Here is a 12,642-nt window from a genome sequence, read left to right on the forward strand (position 1 = left end):
CCATTCCCTCCCTGCTGCATTCATTAATCATCACTGTCTGTCCCACTCCCTGTCTCTGTCTTGACCTTGAAAAGGAAGTGCTGAGAAAGTGACCAGACTGCACAGGGAGGATGCTATGCTCCGAACAAGACCCACATCCAGCTGCAGTGAAGAAGAAGCGGTCCCTGCGTCCGCACAGCCAGCCGTCTCCGGCTCTGTGCTGCGCTTGTGGACTATGCCTCATGCTGGCTGGGATCAACATCACTCTCGTGGGTGCTTTCGGCTTTGCTAAGATGCTGCCTGCCAACAACCCACCCATCATCATCGGGCCCCTCCTCCTGCTGGTGGCACTGTCGTTTTTTGCTGTGTGTTGCATGTTTAGTCGCCAGCCTTCAGCTCGCTCTTCTCATGACAACACAAGACCGGTCCACTGGGGCTTAATGGGTGGAACCGCATTCGAGATGGAGACCAGCGAGCACACGCTGCAGGACACCACGGCCATTCAGCTCAGCCCGAGTAACTCTCAATGCTCCTCTCACCACTCTAGTCCCACCCACCTACCTGCTGTCATGCTCCACCCATCAGAGACTGCTAAACTTCCAAATGGAAGTCATCCATATTGTCAGTTGTCACCAAGAGAAGATGATATGGTTCCGCTTAGCTCATATGAGGAGAGAGATACATAACCCTTAGGTCGTCTATACAATGTTGAATCTTCAAGTCTGCAAGAAGCAATACTTCCTGCACCACCCTTTAAAAGTCTTGTCAGGTTAGCACTATAAAAGGAAAGCTTTAAAACACAAACAACTGCTTTCACTTAGCTTTGGTCTCTCTGTGGACATTACTGTAATGATGGAAGCTCACGCATTCATCTGACACAGTGGAAAAGAAGACAAGACTTCTACCTCAGCCAGGTGATTCTCAGACGTTTGTGTTTGAATGTCTAAAGTGTTCCCATTTAGACACGGCATATGATCATCTTCCATCTGCCTGTCACACTCTTTTGTTCAATTGATTCCGCTGACATTCACTGAAAATGTGTTTTGTACACACAAACAGCTCATGGGAAATTAAATAATAGAGGCTGCTTTGTATAGGAAATTATATAGTGTGTATATAGTAATTCAGTCATTGTTTTTGTCTGTTTTAGCAAAAGCCTTATCAGTGTTTAATCCCAAACTAAACCAGTCAAGACATCCAAAATGTTGAAAACCAAATGTAGATCTGCATCCTGCAACGAGACAACAATCCAAAATATGATACAAAATTAGCTGAATACTTGTTATGATCCTCTCTGACTCTCTGACTCTGACACATGAGCACAGGTTCACTGAAGAACAAGAAAAGAGAAAGGACGTTATTATGAAAGATCCATAAGCTGCTCACAGAGTATTAAAAAAGTCAGAAAGACAAATCGTGGACAAACAAACAAGTTCTATTTCACATATGCACTATATTATAATTACTTGAACTTTTTTTTTTTTTAAACCACTAGCACTGATGTTCATGGGTCACTAAATTGTAGAACATGATAGCTTTATTAAATTATACCCACTTATTTCTTCTCTTTAACTCCAGTGGTCAAGTTTTGGAGATTGAACTCATGTTTCGAAGTTTTCAGAAATGAAATCTTGTGAGTTAAAACAAAGCATATCTTCAAGATATTTCTGATAAAAGATATTACTTCAAGACATTTACTTCAAGGCAGAGGGTGAACTTTCGTTTCTAAGTCCTGTGCCCCAGAACCTTATGTAAACAATCTGCTTTACAGTGAAAATACATATTTGCAAATTGAATTCAAATTAAGGCTGAAAACAGATCAACTTTAAAGACCCGACAGTGGCATCTTGATGCTGCTGGGATTTAAACCCAGAACCTACTGGACTGCTATCATCAAGCCTTAACCAACACTGCTGAATTTGATTGATAAGACTTTCCTATCTGAGCTCCACTGATGCTGCTATTATAGAAAAATACACAGATCAGACATAACCTGAATATGATAATATGACCACCTGCCTAATATTGTGTTGGTCCCCCTTTCTGGTAAAACAGGCCCATCATGCACTGTGTATTCTGACACCTTTCTATCAGAACCAGCATTAACTTCTTCAGCAATTTGAGCAACAGTCGCTTGTCTGTTGGATCGGATCACACGGGCCAGCCTTCATTCCCCACGTACATCAATGAGCCCTGGCCACCCATGACCCTGTCGTCAGTTCACCACTGTTTTTTCCTTGGACCACTTTTGATAGATACTGACCACTGCAGACCGGGAACACCCCACAAGAGCTGCAGTTTTGGAGATGCTCTGATCCAGTCATCTAGCCATCACAATTTGGCCCTTGTCAAACTCGCTCAAATCCTTACGCTTGCTCATTTTTCCTGCTTCTAACACATCAACTTTGAGGACAAAATGTTCACTTCCTGCCTAATATATCCCACCCACTAACAGGGGCCATGATGAGGAGATAATGAGTGTTATTCACTTCACCTCTCAGTGCTCATAATGTTATGCCTGATCGGTGTATTTGTTGTTTTAATAATGTTGGATTTCTGTAGTGTTTACACATACAGTATGTCGCAAAAAATACATATATAAATAATTTTTATTTTGTAGTATCTCAGCTGGAGGAATTAGAAGCGCTTATCTTTAGTGTATCTGTTGTAGAAGTCTGGTGTATTCATGTGGTATTTGGATGAAGCATTCTTGTGTTGAACTTTATTTACTGCGTTTCCATTCCAGACACCATTATCCAGAGTGACTCTATCAATAAATATATCCTGATACTGGTTCACTAGCTGACAGACTAAGAATACTCAAATACAGTGGTGCTGTTTGTACTTCTGCTGCTCCAGTTTTGGGGTCTGCACACATATTTGATTTTTAGCACAGGTTTTTGTGCCGGATATCCTTCCTGATGCAACCCTCCCATTTTATTCATCTCTCATTTATTGAGAGTTAACCCCTCAGTGACTGGGTTGATTCCTTGTAGATTCCCTGTTTCCTGGATCCTGCCTCTGGACCACCAGAGAAAAATAAAGTAAATAAAGAGTAAATAAAGTGCTAAATCGGGTTATATTAGTAATCCATATCCGCTAAACCGGGTTGTAAGACATGGTACAGGAATGACAGTGCTGCAGTAGACGTCAAAAGCGTCTTTTCTCACTACACTAAAAAATCCCACTACATTAGTGCTTTTTGCAATGCCACACCTCTTCATCCACTTAAGTGCAGCGCATTCATTTATGACCATGAAATATAGCATAAAAATAACTGACTAATTAACCCTATGCTGGAAAACTAAATATCATCTTATGTATATTATAGCATTTGCTTATTTATAGTATATTCAAAATGCCATATTGTGCACACAGTGCTAAATATAAATCAACTCTACACATGAGTGAAATATTCACTGTAGTATTGCCTACTAGAGAAATAAAAATGCATCTAGAATTGCCACAATTTATTTGAGAGATAAGGTGGTTATCAGTGGAGCTAAACTCTTATTGCACAAAATGCTAAATCCTGTCTTATCATGCAGGTGCCAGTGCATCCAGGACAAACATCCGAACATTGCAGCTAATGTTGTTAACGCTGCAGTCGTGTTTGCACAGGGTCACAGCAGCAGCACCATCTGTGCATTACAGCTCAATTACAGCAGCCTCAAAGCAGAGCAAATCAGCCTCTAATGTCTGAAAACACATCAGGACTGGCAAGCAGTGGTCCATCTCCTAATTTCAAACATTACACTGTTTAATTAACGTAATTATAATAAGAAAAATAAACACTCTGTTCTAGGCTTCTGGACAATGCTCTTAGATGCTGGTAAGGAAAGTATACTGTAAAATAAGGAGTGTAGTGATGCGATAGAGGGCTTTTTTGTTTGTTTGTTTGTTTGTTAGAAATTGATCTAGTAGTTTATTTGTACTGGATGCAACTGAACAGGATTGTGCCAGAACCTTCTAAAAACTACAGAGAGATCATTTACAATGATGTTACATTACTATAATTGTTCAACTCGTAGTCGAAGTGTGTCAAATACATATTGTATATGGTCTTGGGTTATTTGTGTGAGCTAACCTTGAGTTTACTTTACCATCATTTGTTAGAAGCGTGCAAAGGTTATGTGCAGTTGCTGTACGTGAATATACAGAATATAATAATTGAGACATGCATAATATTGCCTTATTTATACAGAATGTCTGGGCCATGCAATATGAACTGTACCGCATACATAATGCATTTCCTTTCCTCAGCTGTAATTACTGTACAACTAGGTTCTGTGGTTAAGATGTTGACCTACTGATCAGAAGGCTGTCAGTTCAAAACACTCCAAAGACCACCAAACTGCTACTGCTGGGTCTTTGAGTAAGACCCTCAACTACTCACTGGTACAAATGAGATAAATGTATATTGCTCTGGATTAAAGTGCCATAATGACACACATGTTGTTGTTGGTGTTGTTCTTTCGGCTGCCCCCTGTTGGGGGTCGCCACAGCGGATCATTTGGTCCGCATGTTTCCATTATGCACAGGTTTTACACCGGGTGCCCTTCTTGACACAATATAAAGTACAAACATGGCTGTAGTTACACTCACTGCAAGACTAAAGACTTTGAAGCAAGCACATTTTCAGGAACTGGCTTTTTCTGGAAACTGTGAGTGAAGTATCAGACATGTGCATCAGCAATTCAAGAGGAGAAACAGGATACACAACTTTAATATCTTTTAATTCCCAAGCACTTTCAACCATAAATGCTTTTATCTCCAGCCCCATTTAATTGAAGATCTGGGATAAAGATAAACTTGAAAGAACTATTAAAGCAACACAATTTATGTGCAACTAATACCATCAGACATCTAAAACGTTTTACAAGGTACACTATATGGCCAAATATTTTGGGACACCCCTCCAATTTATTGAATTCAGGTGTTGTTTTTCAGGGGTTGTTTTGGCTCCTTAGTTCCAGTGAAAGGAACTCTTAATGCTTCAGCATACCAAGACATTCTGGACAATTTCATGTTCCCAGCTTTGTGGGAACAATTTGGGGATGACCCCTTCCTGTTCTAACATGACTGCAGACCAGTGCACAAAGCAAGGTCCATAAAGACGTGGATGAGAGAGTTTGGTGTGGAGGAACTTGACTGGCCTGCACAGAGTCCTCAACCTGATAGAACCTCAACCTGATAGAACACCTTTGGGTTGTTTAGAGACCAAAACTGGGATGTCTGCTTTTTACATACACATGAATGTAATATGAAGTTGGCCCACCCTTTGCAGCTATAACAGCTTTAACTTTTCTGCGAAGGCTTTCCACAAGGTTTAGGAGTGTGTTTATGGGAATTTTTGATCATTCCTCTAGAAGCGCATTTGTGAGGTCAGACACTGATGTTGGACGTGAAGGCCCCACTATAAAGTTGGGAGCGTGAAATTGTTCAAAATGTCTTGGTATGCTGAAGCATTAAGAGTTCCTTTCACATGAACTAAGGGGCCAAGCCCAACCCCTGAGTTCAATGATTTGGAAGGGTGTCCCAAAACTCTTGCCAATATAGTGTATGAAGGTCTATATGTTTGACCACTAGGGCCCTCTAGTGGACACTCGAGAAACGAACCATTTTTCAACACAGCTGGTTAGAAAGCTTCAACGTGTCATGAAGCTTCGTCTAGACAACATGAATCAAAAGGATATCAAGGCTCAGAGCTTTAAAATCTGCAGTGCTGGAAAAGGGTTTAGAGTGAATCAGTGATCTTGATGTGTTTATATACTAAAGAATGAGGACGTGACCCGGAAATGTTCAGCAGACCAAAGATGCGACCTCTGCTGATGGGACGTGGTAATGTCATAAGCAGATGTTACATATAATAATAATAATAATAATAATAATAATAATAATAATAATAATAATAATAACAATAACAATAATAATAATTCCCTCTGCTCCTGGCGTGCCTCTGTTTCTTTCGCCTGTTGACTAGCTACATTATTCTCCAGTGAAAAACTGGAAAATGTCAAATTTGTATACCTTGTTCATGGAGACAAATTACTGGCCCCATAATCACAAAACATTTACTTATATCATTAAAAAAGTACTGCAGTCAGCAGGCAAATAAGCCAACCATATCATGGTTATACCATTCTGATACCTAAAAAAAACATATCAAAAGAAATAAAATGTCAGAACAGAAACAGCCAAAGCATTCCAAATACTGGACATGTAATTAAAAAAATATATTATTTGTGTTATTCCTAGCATGTTATATCATGTGTATGTCTGGGATTTGTGCTGTGTCCACTGACATTAGTGTCATTTTCTTTAGGCGGAAAAATCCAGCATGGTCTGACCACCAGCTGCTAAAACACATGCATGTTATTGTTCAGGTTCCTTTATTAAACTGATCAGTAAAAACGTTTGAAACTTTCCTCGCTATTATTATATCTAAGATAACTTGCTGTATGATGTATCATTCATTTTCATTAACCTGCTTTATCCTGGCCAGGGTTGCAGTGGATCAAGGCCTACCCCAGGAACCCTAGCACACATCATGGCATCTCTGTTCAAGGGAATCAGAGTATTAGGAGATGATTCTTTTCTATTGTATATATTCACAATGAGACCTTTAGTTTATGAAGGTTACGTCCTGTATCTCTACATCTCTAGTATCTCTAGTTAAATCTGAGACAGACTTATTGTACATGAAGCCACAAACAAGTCAAGAGCACAGAGATTAAAATAGACGCTGAGAGTTTACAAGCTTCCCCATTGACACTTGTCTGCCATTGCTGTCCTTCAGGAAAGGGCGCATGCGCATTGGGGGACGCAGCCATACTCGGCGCATGCGCACTCTGGATACGCCCTAACAGTATATAACCCGTGCCAAGCCACCGTCCCGTTCCACCTTCAGCCATTTTGACGATGTTGGGAGCTGTGGGACGCTGCTGCACGGGGGCTTTGCAGGCTCTCAAGCCCGGGGTTATCCCCCTGAAGGCTTTTACCGGAGCTCCAGCGGCACTGTATTCTCGTAAGTTATGCTCAATTGCCGTCTTTTGAGAATTTTGTGTTGCTTCACGGTCTTTTGCACGGTTTTCTTAAATCAATGACGCCGCCATAACGAGGCCGGCCAAATGGCAGCATGCGGCAGGCCGCAAACCTCTCCAGCTGACGATTTCTATTAGAATTGTTTCATATAAACAATATGCACGGATAAATTTGTTAAGAATGACGCGTCTTCTCAACACGCTACATGCTGGAAAGTAGCAGTTAAGGTGATCGCGTTTAAAACCCGTAATGACCTTTATGTGTCATGGTGGAAGTGACATGAAGCCTAAGTGAGCTTAGCCAGTTAGCTAACAAGGGGCTAATGTGGCAAGTCGTGGACTAAAGAACACTGTACTTATTACTGTTTTTTTTATATTTAACCTTTTGTCTACTTATTTATTTGACGTCAGTTTAATATAACCTACGCTTAAGGTCATTTTTTGGGTCAGCTATCTAACCTGTTTAGTGTGTGCGCTAACCGGCACCTAAAGTTAGCTAGCTAGCTAATGTTTTGACCTCGAGCCACAAAAATGCTTGAGTTGAAGTCAGGAGTTTTAAGAAAATAAAACGTATTGTGTCTCGAGAAATATTAAATCGTCACCTTTTCTATATTATTACGAAGTCATGGTTGTATTTTACCGTATTTACTTTTTTTTTTTTTTTTTTAATATTCCTTTTCCCGTCTCTATCTTGCAGGCAGGGATTATGTCGCTCCCGCTGCTGCTGCCGCCGCCGCCAGCGGTCGCATCGTGGCGGTCATCGGTGCCGTCGTGGACGTGCAGTTCGACGAAGGACTCCCACCGATCCTCAACGCCCTGGAGGTAGCCGGTCGTGATTCTCGGCTCGTCTTGGAGGTGGCTCAGCATCTGGGTAAATGCTCCGGAGCAACTTTATAACTTTATTGGGTGGGGTGGCCGACAAAAATGATGCAGGATCAACAGGGACTGAGACGCACTGAGTGAAGGTTATGCCAGTACAACATCTACAGATGAAGAATTTATAATGTAATATCCTGAGTAGCATAACACAAATTTTGTAGCTGTTCAATTCAAAATGAATTGCTTCCATTTATTCATTGCATTTTCTATCAAGGGGTTTATTTGGAGTACTTAGTCAGGAATTTTACATATGTTGGGCTGTTCACTGGGTGCATCATCTAAAAGCTAATCTGTTCATCCTAAAGCGAATCTCGTAAGGGTTGTTGAGCCCTACAAAACATTGGTAACTTCCTGATCACTGTTGGATGTAATGTCAGTAGTCCACTGTTCAATAAAATATCATTGACAAAAGAAGTTTGCTGCAGAATTTTCACTTTTTCTACACGTACAATTAAATTATGCAAGTAATGGAGATGGAGGGGAGTCTTTTTTTTTTAAATGTTGGGTGGCCAGGATTAAGGTTTGGATGGGGTAGGAGTTTGTAGAGATCACAATTTTAGTGAAGAAGTTAGGGATTTCGTGGAATATTAAGGTTTTGTTTTTTTTCTCCAAAAGGGGAGAACACTGTCCGCACCATTGCTATGGACGGTACTGAGGGTCTGGTGCGTGGCCAGAAGGTTTTGGATACTGGTGCCCCTATCAGAATCCCTGTGGGACCTGAGACGCTGGGCAGGATCATGAATGTCATTGGCGAGCCTATTGATGAGCGAGGACCAATCACAACAAAAACGTAAGACCAAATGTGTATCATGGTGTTTGAGTTTTGTCCCACAGTGTTATTGCTGGAAAGTAAAATGTTTTGTCTTTAGGACTGCTCCCATCCATGCTGAGGCACCAGAGTTTACAGACATGAGTGTGGAACAGGAGATCCTGGTCACAGGAATCAAGGTGGTCGACCTTCTGGCCCCTTATGCCAAGGGTGGAAAGATTGGTAAGATTCACACTCCTTCAGAACTTAATCTTAACATGTTGATGTCTCATTGGACCTACAGTATTGTAAGAGTTTTTTTTACTAGATATTTTGTGGGGAGGGGACTGTAGAGGTATTCCACAGCATGCCATTATTCCATGTTTATATAAACTTTCACATTTGTATGTTGGATTGTGTGCATTTCACTTGTCCTCATGGTTTTACCTAAAATCTCTTGCCCCCCTCCAATATTTGTGCAGGTCTGTTTGGTGGTGCTGGTGTAGGAAAGACTGTGTTAATTATGGAGCTGATCAACAACGTGGCTAAAGCCCATGGTGGTTATTCCGTGTTTGCTGGTGTGGGCGAGAGGACTCGTGAAGGAAACGATCTATACCATGAGATGATTGAGTCTGGTGTCATTAACCTGAAGGATACCACCTCCAAGGTAATTCAGCTTTATTGCATCTGTCTGAATTTTTCAGTGCAGCTGCTGCCATAGAGCTTGTCTAGACATGAACATATTTTCTGCCTCCAGGTCGCACTGGTGTACGGACAGATGAATGAGCCCCCAGGCGCTCGTGCCCGTGTGGCTCTGACTGGTCTTACTGTTGCTGAATATTTCCGTGATCAGGAGGGACAGGATGTGCTGCTTTTCATCGACAACATTTTCCGCTTCACCCAGGCTGGATCAGAGGTAATTACTGACCAGTATCTGACTCCATAATGTGTAACGTTGGCAGACAAATTTCACATCTTGTCCTCCTTTAGGTGTCTGCCTTGCTGGGTCGTATCCCCTCTGCTGTGGGTTATCAGCCAACTCTGGCTACTGACATGGGTACCATGCAAGAAAGAATTACCACCACAAAGAAAGGCTCAATCACATCCGTACAGGTTTGTACCTGAATTTAAAAACTCTTACTTTTTTTGATTACCCTTTTGATTGGGTTTGAGCTTGTGTTCTTGATGTCCTTTAGGCTATCTATGTGCCTGCTGATGACTTGACTGACCCTGCCCCTGCCACCACCTTTGCCCACTTGGATGCCACCACTGTGTTGTCCCGTGCCATTGCTGAACTGGGTATCTACCCTGCTGTAGACCCTCTGGATTCCACCTCTCGTATCATGGACCCCAACATTGTGGGAGCTGAGCACTACGATGTGGCCCGTGGTGTGCAGAAGATCCTCCAGGTATGTGGCATGTAGTACAACTCGAGGCAGCAAGGATGTCTGACATTTTCAGTCAATTTCTGATGAATTAGTTTCAGATTGTAACCCTAATCTTGTAACTCGGTTATTCATTAATGATGCATGTCTTTGCAGGACTACAAGTCTCTGCAGGATATTATTGCTATCCTGGGTATGGATGAGTTGTCTGAGGAGGATAAGCTGACTGTAGCTCGTGCTCGTAAGATCCAGAGATTCCTGTCCCAGCCCTTCCAGGTGGCCGAGGTCTTCACTGGACACTTGGGCAAGCTGGTGCCCCTTAAGGATACCATCAAAGGATTCAAGAGCATTCTTGGAGGTTTGCATTTCCCCTCTTAATTCCATTTTATTTCATTGGGTAACATGAGCCAGTTTAAATAAGTTCTCTAGTGCAGTCTTACTGAAGTACCTTTTATCTTGAACAGGAGAGTATGATGCATTGCCTGAGCAGGCATTCTACATGGTGGGTCCCATTGAGGAGGTTGTCCAAAAGGCAGAGAAACTGGCTGAGGAACATTCGTAAAAGTGTTTGAGCAAGATTGCAATGGAATGAGAGGAGCACTTGGTTTGTAAAGTCACATTCAACAATTGTACCTGTTTGTCAGTCGTTCTGAAATTATATTTAATGTTTCCAATAACAAAGATGGAAATAAATCTGTCTTACCGTGAATTGTGAGGTTTCTTTTGTGCCTGGAAATGTTCATTGAGCTACTGTCTGTAATGGTTGCTGGAGGTAAGAAAGCACTGATCATGCTAGAGCAGCACAAGGTTGACAAACACGTGATGAAAGTCGGACCATATGATCTGATGAGTGAAAAGAATAATTACTTTCACTGGAAAATGCAGAACTGAGCTGACTTGATATTTTTCAGTTTAATGGATGGATTCATTGTTTTTTGTCCTTAAACAAGTCGATGCTTGTCATTTCAACCACATATAGCTGATGCAGTACATGGTGAAATGAAACAAAGTTTCTCCAGGACCCTGGTGCTACATAAACAACATACAATTACAACAGAAACAACACAGCTAGGACAGAAGTTACATAAAGTGCAAATGGTGCAATAACAGGAAGCACAAAAACACAAGACTGGACACATGGTGCTGAAAAATGAAACTGAAACAAATTGAAAATATGTAAAATGAAACAAATTGGAATGTGATGTGCAAACTGGAAAAACTGTAAAAACCAGGTATCTAACATGTTTGTAAATGTATGTAGCAGCTTGATATGAATTGTGCAGAAAATGCTGTAGCAGCAGTTGTAGTGCAAATAAGAAATAAACATAGCAGCTGTTGAAACATAACAGTGGTTGAAGTAGTGCAAATAAGTAGTTATTACTTAAGTAAGATATTGTGAGTCTGTTTACAGGAAGAGTGTGAGAGCGAGATGGTATAATTTCAGTTCAGGGACAGTGATGAGCCTAATGGCTATAGGATAGAAACCGTTACATTTACTATTGAGGAAAATGAACACACAAGCACAGTTTTGTAAGGTTAAAATCAGTGGGATATGAACTGTAATCGATCTTGATTTTTCAGTATTAGGTCCATGGCTTAATATGCAACCTCATGTTTCTGTGCCAATTTACAGGGATATTAAATATATTTGGTTTGGAAAAGATAAAAATAAATAGGTCTGTGATGAGCATTTTGCTATTATAATTGTGATTATAACCTGATCCCAAAGTATATGCAGTTACTTGACCATTAACATGCTTTTTCATGTTCTGGCATGTTACAACCTTGTGCTAAAATGGTGTTATATGTGGCCCCTGATGTAGGAGGTGGGGGACAAGAAATTTGAAGTTGTGCAAGTGTTCAGCCCTGGTGATGCAAAATGCCTACATCAGTTAAAAGGCAAAAACTGGACATTAGAAGTCACAAAATGAGTTAAATGGACCACCCAAAGGAGTCTGTTGGAGAACCTAAACATCATGTAGACCAGACCCTACTACAAAGAAGCAAAACGTCCATGACGAAGTTCTAGAAAGTTATTAGTCAGGGTTTGAACATCCTGTGGAGAACTATTAAATCTGCTAAGATGGACAAATTTCAGCATAACTGCAGGCCTCTGTTAATGAAGTTGTCCAACAAGTCAGTGACTGGGTAAGTGATTGATCAATCTGATTCTGGATCTGTGGCAGATTTGAAAGTGTCAGTGGTCTTTATATAGTCTGAATGAACATGATCAATTCTGCAAAATATAAACATTACAGATGTGCACTACTGATGCAGACATACACTATATTGCCAAAAATTTTGGGACATACCTCTAAATCATTGAATTCAGGGGTTGTTTTGGCTCCTTAGTTCCAGTGAAAGGAACTCAATGCTTCAGCATACCAAGACATTTTGGACAATTTCATGCTCCCAACTTTGTGGGAACAGTTTGGGTTTGACCCCTTCCTGTTCCAACATGACTGCGCACCAGTGCACAAAGCAAGGTCCATAAAGACATGGATGAGTGAGTTTGGTGTGGAGGAACTTGACTGACCTGCACAGAGTCCTGACCTCAACCAGATAGAACACCTTTGGGATGAATTAGAGCGGAGACTGTTAGCCACTG

General features: G+C 41.2%; 2 protein-coding genes across 2 annotated transcripts; both read left to right on the forward strand.

Moving 5' to 3' along the window:
* Positions 1-110: 110 nt before the first annotated feature.
* Positions 111-665, forward strand: LOC131360693 (transmembrane protein 275-like). Its single transcript, XM_058401344.1, has one exon. The coding sequence runs from the start codon at positions 111-113 to the stop codon at positions 663-665; it is 555 nt and encodes a 184-aa protein (XP_058257327.1).
* A 6,182-nt stretch (positions 666-6,847) lies between these two features.
* On the forward strand, positions 6,848-10,743 carry atp5f1b (ATP synthase F1 subunit beta). The gene is made up of 10 exons (XM_058401470.1): positions 6,848-7,006; positions 7,720-7,893; positions 8,517-8,691; positions 8,771-8,892; positions 9,132-9,316; positions 9,407-9,565; positions 9,640-9,762; positions 9,846-10,058; positions 10,191-10,392; positions 10,499-10,743. The coding sequence occupies exons 1-10, from the start codon at positions 6,901-6,903 to the stop codon at positions 10,594-10,596; spliced, it is 1,557 nt and encodes a 518-aa protein (XP_058257453.1). The 5' UTR covers positions 6,848-6,900; the 3' UTR covers positions 10,597-10,743.
* The last annotated feature ends 1,899 nt before the right edge of the window (positions 10,744-12,642 follow it).

This window comes from Hemibagrus wyckioides, linkage group LG10, assembly GCF_019097595.1.
Source record: "Hemibagrus wyckioides isolate EC202008001 linkage group LG10, SWU_Hwy_1.0, whole genome shotgun sequence".
Classification (NCBI taxonomy): Eukaryota; Metazoa; Chordata; class Actinopteri; order Siluriformes; family Bagridae; genus Hemibagrus; species Hemibagrus wyckioides.

Excerpts from the sequence above, each read along its gene's own strand:
- LOC131360693 (XM_058401344.1), top strand. The coding sequence starts at position 111 with ATGCTATGCTCCGAACAAGACCCACATCCAGCTGCAGTGAAGAAGAAG.
- atp5f1b (XM_058401470.1), top strand. The coding sequence starts at position 6,901 with ATGTTGGGAGCTGTGGGACGCTGCTGCACGGGGGCTTTGCAGGCTCTC. Across the intron at positions 8,692-8,770 it reads GGACCAATCACAACAAAAAC|GACTGCTCCCATCCATGCTG; the intron begins GTAAGACCAAAT and ends TTTTGTCTTTAG. Across the intron at positions 9,763-9,845 it reads GCTCAATCACATCCGTACAG|GCTATCTATGTGCCTGCTGA; the intron begins GTTTGTACCTGA and ends GATGTCCTTTAG.